The sequence below is a fragment of the Coturnix japonica genome, unplaced genomic scaffold (genome assembly GCF_054131305.1).
Source record: "Coturnix japonica strain WE unplaced genomic scaffold, WE-NBRP24 Scf082, whole genome shotgun sequence".
Classification (NCBI taxonomy): domain Eukaryota; kingdom Metazoa; phylum Chordata; class Aves; order Galliformes; family Phasianidae; genus Coturnix; species Coturnix japonica.
In genome coordinates this window covers 204,654-217,042 of record NW_028188985.1, presented here as the reverse complement: position 1 = coordinate 217,042, position 12,389 = coordinate 204,654, and the positions used below count along the sequence as shown (strand labels likewise).

At 61.0% G+C, this 12,389-nt stretch overlaps 1 protein-coding gene across 4 annotated transcripts; it reads right to left on the bottom strand.

Annotated features, from left to right (window-relative positions):
* Positions 1–621: 621 nt before the first annotated feature.
* LOC146751511 (2-acylglycerol O-acyltransferase 2-B-like) lies at positions 622–12,383 on the bottom strand. 4 transcript variants are annotated; one of them, XM_085534399.1, is made up of 6 exons: positions 12,259–12,383; positions 9,146–9,324; positions 7,146–7,350; positions 4,829–5,003; positions 3,272–3,471; positions 622–821 (listed from the first exon to the last, which is right to left on the bottom strand). In XM_085534399.1, exons 1-6 carry the CDS (start codon positions 12,353–12,355, stop codon positions 667–669), a joined length of 1,011 nt encoding a protein of 336 aa, XP_085390525.1. In that variant the 5' UTR covers positions 12,356–12,383; the 3' UTR covers positions 622–666. The 4 variants fall into 4 exon arrangements, with proteins under 4 accessions (XP_085390525.1, XP_085390529.1, XP_085390528.1 ...); XM_085534402.1 differs by having other exon boundaries at positions 682–821; positions 3,272–3,317; XM_085534400.1 differs by lacking the exon at positions 622–821 and adding an exon at positions 1,335–1,387 and having other exon boundaries at positions 3,272–3,419.
* Between the last annotated feature and the right edge of the window lie 6 nt (positions 12,384–12,389).

Here is a 12,389-nt window from a genome sequence, read left to right as displayed (position 1 = left end):
TTTCTGCTTTATTTTAGGGGGGGGGGACCCCCAGATACCCCCAAGACCCCATAGGACCCCCACAGACCCCCCCCCCCCCAGGACCCCATAGGATTCACTTTAGACCCCATATGACCCTTCAAGACCCCCAGAGACCCTATAGGACCTCCAGATACCCCCTCAAGACCCCATAGGACCCCCAGAGACCCTCCCCAAGACCCCATATGGCCCCATAGGACCCCCCAGGACCCATTGTACACCCCATAGAACCCCTCAAGACCCCCAGAGACCCTATAGGTCCTCCAGATACCCCCCTAAGACCCCATAGGACCCCCAGACACCCCCCAAGACCCCATTTCTCGGGTCTCCCCCCCACTTTTGCCCCCTCCCCCCCCATTTGTAGGGTCTCCCCACCCCATTTTTGTCCCCCCCCCCCTTCACTTTCCCCCCCCCATTTGTAGGGTCTCCCCTCTATTTTTGCCAAAGCCCCCCCATTTGTAGGGTCTCCCCACCCCATTTTTGCCCCCCCCCCATATTGTGGGGTCTCCCCCCATTTCAGGGGTCTCCCCTCCATTTTTGGGTCCCCCCCCATTTGTGGGGTCTCCCCTCCCCATTTTTGTCCCCCCCCCCTTTGTTTTTGACCCCCATTTGTGGGGTCTCCCCTCCCCATTTCCCCCCCCCCCCAATTCAGACGAACTCCAGGTGCTGTGGGGCAGCCACCCCATAGCGCCCCTTGTGTTCCTCGAAGAGCCGCTCCAGGCAGCGCAGGTAACGCCGGTGCCAAACCTCCACCGCCTCCGGGGGGGGGCACGGCAGGCGAGGCAGCTCCAGGGGGGCTCCCACTGCCACGACCCCCACCCAAAAAGGAAAGGAAAACCCCGTTAGGGAGACCCCCGACCACCAAAGAACCCCTTTAACTCCATAAGGAAACCCACAGTCATCACAATGGGAACCCCCAGACCCCAAAGACCCCCCAGGACCCCAAATGACCCCTCAAGACCCCCCCGAAGACCCCGTAGGACCCCCCAAGACCCCATAGGACCCACTGAGACCCCACATGACCCCATAGGACCCCCCAAGACTCCCATAGGACCCCCCAAAACCCCGTAGGATCCCCCGATACCCCCCCTAAGACCTCGTAGGTCCCCCCAAGAACCCATAGGACCCCCAGAGACCCCCCCCCAAAACACACACGGCCCCCCAAGACCCCCACAGGACCCACTCGATACCCCATATGACTCATCAGGACCCCCAGAGACCCCATAGGACCTCCAGATATCCCCCTAAGACCCCACCAAGACCCCATAGGACCCACCGAGACCCCCCCAAGACCCCATAGGACCCCCCCAAGACTCCACCGCCTCCGGGGGGGGGCACGGCAGGCGAGGCAGCTCCAGGGGGGCTCCCACTGCCACGACCCCCACCCAAAAAGGAAAGGAAAACCCCGTTAGGGAGACCCCCAACCACCAAAGAGCCCCTTTAACTCCATAAGGAAACCCACAGACCCCAAAGACCCCCCAAAACCCCAGATGACCCCTCAAGACCCCCTCGAAGACCCCGTAGGACCCCCCAAGACCCCCATAGGACCCCACAAAACCCCATAGGATCCCCAGATACCCCCCTAAGACCTCGTACGTCCCCCCAAGACCCCATAGGACCCACTGAGACCCCACAGGACCCCATAGGACCCCCAGAGACCCCATAAGACCCCATAGATGCCCCCAAGACCCCACAGGACCCCATAGGACCCCCCTGAGACCCCATAGGACCCCCTGAGGCCCCACAGGACCCCATAGGACCTCCAGATACCCCCCTAAGACCCCATAGGACCCCCTGAGACCCCACAGGACTCCATAGGACACCCCAGAGACCCCATAGGACCCCCCCATAGATGCCCCCAAGACCCCACAGGACCCCTTAGGACACCCCATAGACCCAATAGGACCCCATAGGACACCGCAGACACCCCATAGGACCCACTGAGACCCCATAGGACACCCCAGAGACCCTATAGATGCCCCCAAGACCCCACAGGACCCACTGAGACCCAATAGGACCCCATAGGACCCCCCAGAGACCGCATAGGACCCACTGAGACCCCATAGGACACCCCAGAGACCCTATAGGACCCCCCCAGAGACCCTATAGATGCCCCCAAGACCCCACAGGACCCCCTAGAGATCCCATAGGACCCCCCCATAGACCCCATAGATGCACCCAAGACCCCACAGGACCCCATAGGACCCCCCAGAAACCCCATAGGACCCACTGAGACCCCATAGGACCCCATAGGACCCCCAGAGACCCCATAGGACCCACTGAGACCCAATAGGACCCCCCCATAGACCCCATAGGACCCCATAGATGCCCCTAAGACCCCACAGGACCCCATAGGACACCCCAGAGACCCCATAGGACCCCCCATAGACCCCATAGGACCCCCCCATAGACCCCATAGGACCCCATAGATGCACCCAAGACCCCACAGGACCCCTTAGGACACCCCATAGACCCCATAGGACCCACTGAGACCCAATAGGACCCCATAGGACCTCCAGATACCCCCCTAAGACTCCATAGGACCCCATAGGACCCCACAGGACTCCATAGGACACCCCAGAGACCCCATAGGAGCCCCCCATAGATGCCCCCAAGACCCCACAGGACCCCTTAGGACACCCCATAGACCCAATAGGACCCCATAGGACACCGCAGACACCCCATAGGACACCCCAGAGACCCTATAGATGCCCCCAAGACCCCACAGGACCCACTGAGACCCAATAGGACCCCATAGGATCCCCCAGAGACCCCATAGTACCCACTGAGACCCCATAGGACACCCCAGAGACCCTATAGGACCCCCCCAGAGACCCTATAGATGCCCCCATAGACCCCACAGGACCCACTGAGACCCAATAGGACCCCATAGGACCCCCCAGAGACCCCATAGGACCCACTGAGACCCCATAGGACCCCCCATAGACCCCACAGGACCCCATAGGACACCCCAGAGACCCCATAGGACCCCCCATAGACCCCATAGGACCCCCCCATAGACCCCATAGGACCCCATAGATGCACCCAAGACCCCACAGGACCCCTTAGGACACCCCATAGACCCCATAGGACCCCATAGGACCTCCAGATACCCCCCTAAGACCCTCCCAAGACCCCATAGGACACCCCAAAGACCCCATAGGACCCCTTAGGACACCCCAGAGACCCCATAGGACCCCCAAGACCCCACAGGACCCCCACGAGACCCCTTGTGCCCCCTCCATTCCCTCACCCACGGTGTTTATGGGGCGGCGGAAGGGCAGGATCCCGAAGCTGTACTGAAAAACCCCACGGGCGTGAAATAGGGGCAGCGCCAGCCCCATAAGTTTCTGTAGCCGGCCCTGAAGGCGCCGCAGCCCCGAACCGGGCGGGTTTGGGATCTGCTCAAAGACGTCGTTTTCCCCAAAGGAGAACACCGGGACCAGGGAGGCGCTGTGGGGTTTGGGGGGGTATGGGGTCAGTGGGGGGCTATGGGGTCAGTGGGGGGCTATGGGGTGATGGGGGGTTATGGGGTCAGTGGGGGGCTATGGGGTAATGGGGGGTTATGGGGTGATGGGGGAGCTATGGGGTCAGTGGAGGTCTATGGGGTGATGGGGGGTTATGGGGTGATGGGGTGTTATGGGGTTTGGGGGGGTTATGGGGTCAGTGTGGGGCTATGGGGTTTGGGGGGGTTATGGGGTGATGGGGGGGTTATGGGGTGATGGGGTGTTATGGGGTTTGGGGGGGTTTTGGGGTGATGGGGGGTTATGGGGTGATGGGGGGTTATGGGGTTTGGGGGGGTTATGGGGTCAGTGGAGGGCTATGGGGTCAGTGTGGGGCTATGGGGTCAGTGTGGGGCTATGGGGTCAGTGGGGGGTTATGGGGTCAGTGGGGGGCTATGGGGTGATGGGGGGTTATGGGGTGATGGGGTGTTATGGGGTTTGGGGGGGTTATGGGGTTTGGGGGGGTTATGGGGTGATGGGGTGTTATGGGGTTTGGGGGGGTTATGGGGTCAGTGGAGGGCTATGGGGTGATGGGGGGTTATGGGGTGATGGGGTGTTATGGGGTTTGGGGGGGTTATGGGGTCAGTGGAGGGCTATGGGGTCAGTGGGGAGCTATGGGGTTTGGGGGGGTTATGGGGTGATGGGGGAGCTATGGGGTCAGTGGAGGTCTATGGGGTGATGGGGGGTTATAGGGTTTGGGGGGGTTATGGGGTCAGTGGGGGGTTATGGGGTTTGGGGGGGCTATGGGGTCAGTGGGGGGCTATGGGGTCAGTGGGGGGCTATGGGGTTTGGGGGGGGTTATGGGGTCAGTGGAGGGCTATGGGGTGATGGGGGGTTATGGGGTCAGTGGGGGGCTATGGGGTCAGTGGGGGGTTATGGGGTTTGGGGGGGTTATGGGGTCAGTGGAGGGCTATGGGGTTTGGGGGGGTTATGGGGTGATGGGGGGGTTATGGGGTTAGTAGAGGGTTTGGGGTTGGAGGGGGTGATGGGGGGTAAATGGGGGATTGAGGGGGTATGGGGGTAATGGAGGTCTATGGGGTAATGGGGGGGGCTATGGGGAAATGGGGGGGCTATGAAGGTTAGTGGGAGGGCTATGGGGTGATGGGGGGGTTATAGGGTAAGGGGGGTTTATGGGGTCAGTTATGGGGTGATGGGGGGGTTTATGGGATGGGGGGTCTATGGGATGGGGGGTCTATGGGATGGGGGGTCTATGGGATGGGGGGGTCTATGGGATGGGGGGTTTATGGGATGGGGGGTCTATGGGATGGGGGGTTTATGGGATGGGGGGGTCTATGGGGGTCCCGTACCCGTGCTGCAGCGCAATGCGGATGAAGCCTTTGCGCCCCAAGAGCTGCAGGCGCAGCGCCCCCGGGTGGGCGTCCAGCGATTCGGGGGGGCCCCCAACAGCGATAACGGCCACGTGCCCCCCCCCGGGGCGGCTCAATAGGAAATCCAGGCTGCTGCGATCCGACGAGACCAGGCCTGGGGGGGGGGGGGACCCAAAAGTGCCCCTCAGGACCCCCGAGACCCCCACATTTGGGGTCCTATTGGGGTCCTGGGACCCCAAATCCCCCCAACTTTGGGTCCTATTGGGATTCATTGACCCCAATACCCATTGAGACCCCAAATCCCCCCAACTTTTGGGGTCCTATTGGGATTCATTGACCCCAATGCCCTTTGGGACCCCCTAGACCCCCCATCTGGGTTCCTATTGGGGTCCTATTGGGATTCATTGACCCCAGTGCCCTTCAGGACCCCCTAAACGCCCCATTTGGGTTCCTATTGGGGTCCTATTGGGATTCATTGACCCCAGTGCCCTTTGGGACCCTCTCAACCCCCCCATTTGGGGTCCTATTGTGACTCATTGACCCCAATGCCCTTCAGGACCCCCTAAACCCCCCCATTTAGGGCCCTATTGATGTCCCGTGCCCCCCATTCCCTTTGTGTGCCCCCCACCTCCGCTCATGACGTACTCCCTCCATAGGAGCAGTCGGAACCAACATGGCAGGGTGAGGAGGTGGGTTCTGGGACCCCAATGCCCTTTGGAACCCCATAAACCCCCACATTTGGGTCCCTATTGGGGTCCTATTGGGATTCATTGACCCCAATACCCCTCAGGACCCCCTAAAAGCCCCACATTTGGGGTCCTATTGGGATTCTGGGACCCCAAATCCCCCCAACTTTTGGGGTCCTATTGGGATTCATTGACCCCAGTGCCCTTCAGGACCCCCTAAACCCCCCCATTTGGGGTCCTATTGGGATTCTGGGACCCCAAATCCCCCCAACTTTTGGGGTTCTATTGGGATTCATTGACCCCAGTGCCCTTCAGGACCCCCTAAACCCCCCCATTTGGGGTCCTATTGGGATTTTGGGACCCCAATGCCCTTTGGGACCCCAAATCCCCCCAACTTCGGGTCCTATTGTGATTCATTGACCCCAGTGCCCTTCAGGACCCCCTAAACCCCCCATTTGGGGTCCTATTGGGGTTCTGGGACCCCAATGCCCTTTGGGACCCCCTAAACCCCCCATTTGGGTTCCTATTGGGGTTCTATTGGGATTCATTGACCCCAATGCCCTTTGGGACCCCTTTAACCCCCACATTTGGGGTCCTATTGGGGTCCTGGGACCCTCAAAGCCCTTTGGGACCCCCAAAGTCCTTTGGGACCCCAAGTTCCCCCAGCTTTGGGTCCTATTGGGATTCATTGACCCCAATGCCCTTTGAGACCCCCTAGACCCCCACATTTGGGTTCCTATTGGGGTCCTATTGGGATTCATTGACCCCAATGCCCTTTGAGACCCCCTAGACCCCCACATTTGGGTTCCTATTGGGGTCCTATTGGGATTCATTGACCCCAATGCCCTTCAGGACCCCCTAAACCCCCCCATTTAGGGCCCTATTGATGTCCTGTGCCCCCCATTACCTCCACTCATGACGTACTCCCTCCATAGGGGCAGTCGGAACCAACATGGCAGGGTGAGGAGGTGGGTTCTGGGACCCCAATGCCCCTCAGGACCCCCTAAACACCCACATTTGGGGTCCTATTGGGATTCATTGACCCCAATGCCCCTCAGGACCCCCTAAACACCCACATTTGGGTTCCTATTGGGGTTCTATTGGGATTCATTGACCCCAATGCCCTTTGGGACCCCTTTAACCCCCACATTTGGGGTCCTATTGGGGTCCTGGGACCCTCAAAGCCCTTTGGGACCCCCAAAGTCCTTTGGGACCCCAAGTTCCCCCAGCTTTGGGTCCTATTGGGATTCATTGACCCCAATACCCATTGAGACCCCAAATCCCCCCAACTTTTGGGGTCCTATTGGGATTCATTGACCCCAATACCCCTCAGGACCCCCTAAACTCCCCCATTTGGGGTCCTATTGGGGTCCTATTGGGATTCATTGACCCCTATGCCCTTTGAGACCCCCTAGACCCCCACATTTGGGTCCCTATTGGGGTCCTATTGGGATTCATTGACCCTAATGCCCTTTGGGACCCTCTCAACCCCCCCATTTGGGGTCCTATTGTGACTCATTGACCCCAGTGCCCTTTGGGACCCCCTAAACCCCCCCATTTAGGGCCCTATTGATGTCCCGTGCCCCCCATTCCCTTTGTGTGCCCCCCACCTCCGCTCATGACGTACTCCCTCCATAGGAGCAGTCGGAACCAACATGGCAGGGTGAGCAGGTGGGGTCGGAGCCCGGGGAACAAGACCCCGAACCCGGTGGCTTCGGTGCAGAAATTGGCGAAGGCGCCGGCGGCCAAAACCCCGTGAGGGTGAAAGGCCAGAAGGTGGTTCCGGCGGGGGTCCAACGGCACCGTGCGGATCAGCTGGGGGGGGAACAACAGTCAATGGGGGGAAACAGTGTGGGGTGGGATGGGGGACATAGAATGGGATGGGGGGAACCAATAGTCAATGGGGGGACACTGTATGGGATGGGGGACATAGTATGGGATGGGGGACACAGTGTGGGGTGGGATGGGGGAACACTGTATGGGATGGGATGGGATGGGATGGGATGGGATGGGATGGGATGGGATGGGATGGGATGGGATGGGATGGGATGGGATGGGGGACATAGAATGGGATGGGATGGGGGACATAGTGTAGGGTGGGGGACATAGAATGGGATGGGATGGGATGGGATGGGGGACATAGTGTGGGGTGGGATGGGGGACATAGAATGGGATGGGGGACATAGAATGGGATGGGGGGACATAGTGTGGGGTGGGATGGGGGGGACATAGTGTGGGATGGGGGACATAGAATGGGATGGGGGGGGAACCAACAGTCAATGGGGGGACATAGTGTGGGATGGGGGACACAGTGTGGGGTGGGATGGGGGAACACTGTATGGGATGGGATGGGATGGGGGACATAGAATGGGATGGGGGACATAGAATGGGATGGGGGACATAGTGTGGGGTGGGATGGGGAGAACCAATAGTCAATGGGGGACACAGTGTGGGGTGGGATGGGATGGGATGGGATGGGGGACATAGTGTGGGGTGGGATGGGGGACATAGAATGGGATGGGGGACATAGAATGGGGTGGGGGACATAGTGTGGGGTGGGGGACATAGAATGGGGTGGGGGACATAGTGTGGGGTGGGATGGGGAGAACCAACAGTCAATGGGGGGACACAGTGTGGGGTGGGATGGGATGGGATGGGGGACATAGTGTGGGGTGGGATGGGGGACATAGAATGGGATGGGGGGAACAATAGTCAATGGGGGGACACTGTATGGGATGGGGGACATAGTGTGGGATGGGGGACACAGTGTGGGGTGGGATGGGGGAACACTGTATGGGATGGGATGGGATGGGATGGGATAGGATGGGGGACATAGTGTGGGGTGGGGGGAGCTGTCAATGGGGGGGACACAGAATGGGATGGGGGACATAATATGGGATGGGGGGACACTGTATGGGATGGGATGGGATGGGGGACATAGAATGGGGTGGGATGGGGGGACATAGTGTGGGGTGGGGGGACATAGTATGGGATGGGGGACACAGTGTGGGGTGGGATGGGGGGACATAGAATGGGGTGGGATGGGGGGAACCAACAGTCAATGGGGGGACACAGTGTGGGGTGGGATGGGGGGACACTGTATGGGATGGGATGGGATGGGGGACATAGTGTGGGATGGGGGGAACCAACAATCCCATATAAAGACCCCAAATCCCATATAATGACCCCAAATCCCATATAAAGACCCTAAATCCCATATAACGACCCTAAATCTCATATAAAGATCCCAAAACCCACTGAAGGTCCCCACAATCCCATATAAAGACCCCAAATCCCATATAATGACCCCAAATCCCATATAAAGACCCCAAATCCCATATAATGACCCCAAATCCCATATAATGACCCCAAATCCCATATAAAGACCCCAAAACCCACAAAGAACCCCCAGACCCCCATGAAAGCCCCCAGACCCCCCCACTAAAGACCTCAACCCACCCCCAATCCCCCATAAAAGCTCCCAAGCCCCTCAAATGACCCCACATCCCCCATAAAGTCCCCAAAATCCCCTCTCATAACCCCAAACCCCCCCCGTTGTCGTCCCTCACAAACCCCCCCTTGGGGACCCCCCCCTCCCCAAAGGGCTCACAGAGATGGGGAAGTAATCCCGGAAGTAGTGCCAGATCGTCCACTTCCGGACCCACTCGGAAGGGCGCCCCCCTCGGCAGGGGGTGTTCCGGTCCGCCAACATCCAGATGCCGTAAAGCAACGCCGGCGCCCACAGCGCCCCCTGCAGGGCGAGCGCCCACAGCACGACACACACCTGCCCTATAAACGGGGGGGGGGGGCGTTTTGGGGGTCTCTCCCCCCGCCCCACATTTATGGGGTCACTCCCTCCGGGTCCCCCCCTGCTTGAGGCTCCCCGAGGAGCCCCCTCCCCAAATATGGCGTTAAATGGGGGCTCTGTTTCCTCTCAGCACCCCCAGATCCAACCAACCCCCTCCCAGCAATGTGGGCAGGGGGGGCCGTTGCCCCCCCCCATATAACCCCCCCCCATATAACCCCCCCCCATATAACCCCCCCAAAGGGTCCCAGGAACAAACCACCCCCAAGGAAAAGGGGTGTGTGGGGGGGGGGGTACAGGGACCCCCAAATGCCCCCAAATTCCGACGGGGGGGAACATAAGGAACACCCCCCAAGACCCCCTTGGGACCCCCCAGTTGCCCCCCCCCCCCAGTTGCCCCCCCATGACTCCCAAAAGACCCCCCCGGGACCCCCCCGAACAGCCCCCTTAGGGCCCACTCAGTGCCCCCCCCCCCCCCTTAATTTCACCTCCCACGACCCCCCAAACCCCCCCCCAACCCCCTTGAAGACCCCCCAAACCCTCCTAGGACCCCCCAACCCCCACTCAAACCCTCCTTAGGACCCCCCAGTTCCACCCCCCGTGCCCCCCTTCGAACCCCACAACCCCCGAAAGACCCCTTAAACGTCACCCCAATCCCCCCTTAGACGCCCCAATTCCCCCCCAGGACCCCCTTAGAACCCCCCCCAGTTGCCCCCCACCCCAATTTCACCCCCCATGACCCCCCCCCGAACCCCACAACCCCCAAAATACCCCTCCAAACCCCTTTAGGACCCCCCCAAGTCACACCCCCCCTCCCAAAACCTCTCTAGGACCCCCCCAAACCCCTCTAGGACCCCCCCCAATTTACCCCCCACCTCCTAACCCCTTTAGGACCCCCCCAGTTACCCCCTCCAAATCCCTTTAAGACCCCCCCCAGTTGCCTCCCCCCCACCCCCAACCCCTTTAGGACCCCCTCCAGTTTCCCCCTCCCCGAAACCCCCTCTAAGACCCCTCCAAACCTCTTTAGGACCCCCCCCCCCAGTTGCCCCCTCCCCCCCAAACCCCCATCCAAACCCCTTTAGGATCCCCCCCAGTTGCCTCCCCACCCCAAATCCCTTTAGGACCCCCCCCCCAAGCCCCCTCTAAGACCCCTCCAAATCCCTTTAGAACCCCCCCAAACCCCTTCAGGACCCCCCCCAGTAGCTCCCCCCCTCCAAACCCCTTTAGGACTCCCCCAGTTGCCCGCCCCCCCAAACCCCCGCCAAACCCCTTTAGGACCCCCCCCAATTAGCTCCCCCCCCCCCAAACCCCTTTAGGACCCCCCCCAGTTTACCCCCCCACCCCCCCATAAACCCCCTCTAAGACCCCCCAAGTTGCCCCCCTCCAAACCACTTTAGGACCCCCCCAGTTGCCCCCCACCCCAAAAACCCCTTCTAAGACCCCTCCAAACCCCCTTTAGGACCCCCCCCAATTACCTCCCCCCCCCCAAACCCCTTTAGGACCCCCCCCATCTGCCCCCCCCCTCCAAACCCCTATAGCACCCCCCCAATTACTTCCCCCCCTCCAAACCCCTTTAGGACCCCCCCCAGTTTACCCCCCCCCCCCATAAACCCCCTCTAAGACCCCTCCCAACCCCTTTAGGACCCCCCCCCAATTACCTCCCCCCCCCCAAACCCCTTTAGGAACCCCCCCAATTACCTCCCCCCCCTCCAAACCCCTTCAGAACCCCCCCCAGTTGCCTCCCCCCACCAAATCCCTTTAGGACCCCCCCCAGTTTACACCCCCCCGCCCATAAACCCCTTCTAAGACCTCTCCAAATCTCTTTAGAACCCCCCCAAACCCCTTTAGGACCTCCCCCCCAATTAGTTCCCCCCCTCCAAACCCCTTTAGGACCCCCCCCCAATTACCTCCCCCCCTCCAAACCCCTTTAGGACCCCCCCCAATTTGCCCCCTCCTCCCCCCCATTAAACCCCCTCTAAGACCCCCCCAAACCCCTTTAGGACCCCACCCAGTTGCCCCCTCCCCCCCCCCCCCCAACCACCCCCCCCCCAAACCCCTTTAAGACCCCCCCCCCCAATTAGCTCCCCCCCCCAAACCCCCTTTAGGACCCCCCCAATTAGTTCCCCCCCTCCAAACCCCTTTAGGACCCCTCCCAATTACCTCCCCCCCTCCAAACCCCTTCAGGACCCGCCCCCCCAATTAGTTCCCCCCCCTCCAAACCCCTTTAGGACCCCCCCCAATTTGCCCCCCCCCCCCCCATAAATTCCCTCTAAGACCCCCCCAAACCCCTTTAGGACCCCACCCAGTTGCCCCCTCCCCCCCCCCCAACCCCCCCCCAGACCCCTTTAAGACCCCTCCCCAATTACCTCCCCCCCCCCCCCAAATCCCTTTAGGACCCCCCCCAATTACCTCCCCCCCCTCCAAACCCCTTCAGAACCCCCCCCAGTTGCCTCCCCCCACCAAATCCCTTTAGGCCCCCCCCCCCAGTTTACCCCCCCCCGCCCATAAACCCCTTCTAAGACCCCTCCAAATCCCTTTAGAACCCCCCCAAACCCCTTTAGGACCTCCCCCCCAATTAGCTCCCCCCTTCCAAACCCCCTTCAGGACCCTCCCAGTAGCCCCCCCCCCCCCTCCAAACCCTTTCAGGACCCCCCCCAATTTGCCCCCCCCCCCCCCCATAAATTCCCTCTAAGACCCCCCCAAACCCCTTTAGGACCCCACCCAGTTGCCCCCTCCCCCCCCCCAACCCCCCCCCCCAGACCCCTTTAAGACCCCCCCCCAATTAGTTCCCCCCCCCAAACCCCTTTAGGACCCCCCCCAATTAGTTCCCCCCCCCCCCCAAACCCCTTTAGGACCCCCCCCCATTCCACCCCCCCCCCCAAACCCCTTCAGGACCCCCCCCATTTCCCCCCCCTCACCCATGAGCACGAAGCTCAGCACCCATTGCAGCACAGCCACTGTCTGCAGACGGCGCCGGAGCGGAACCCGCAGCGGGGCGAAGCGGAGCGGCATCATTAGGGGGGGGGGGGGTGTGTGTGTTAATGAGGGG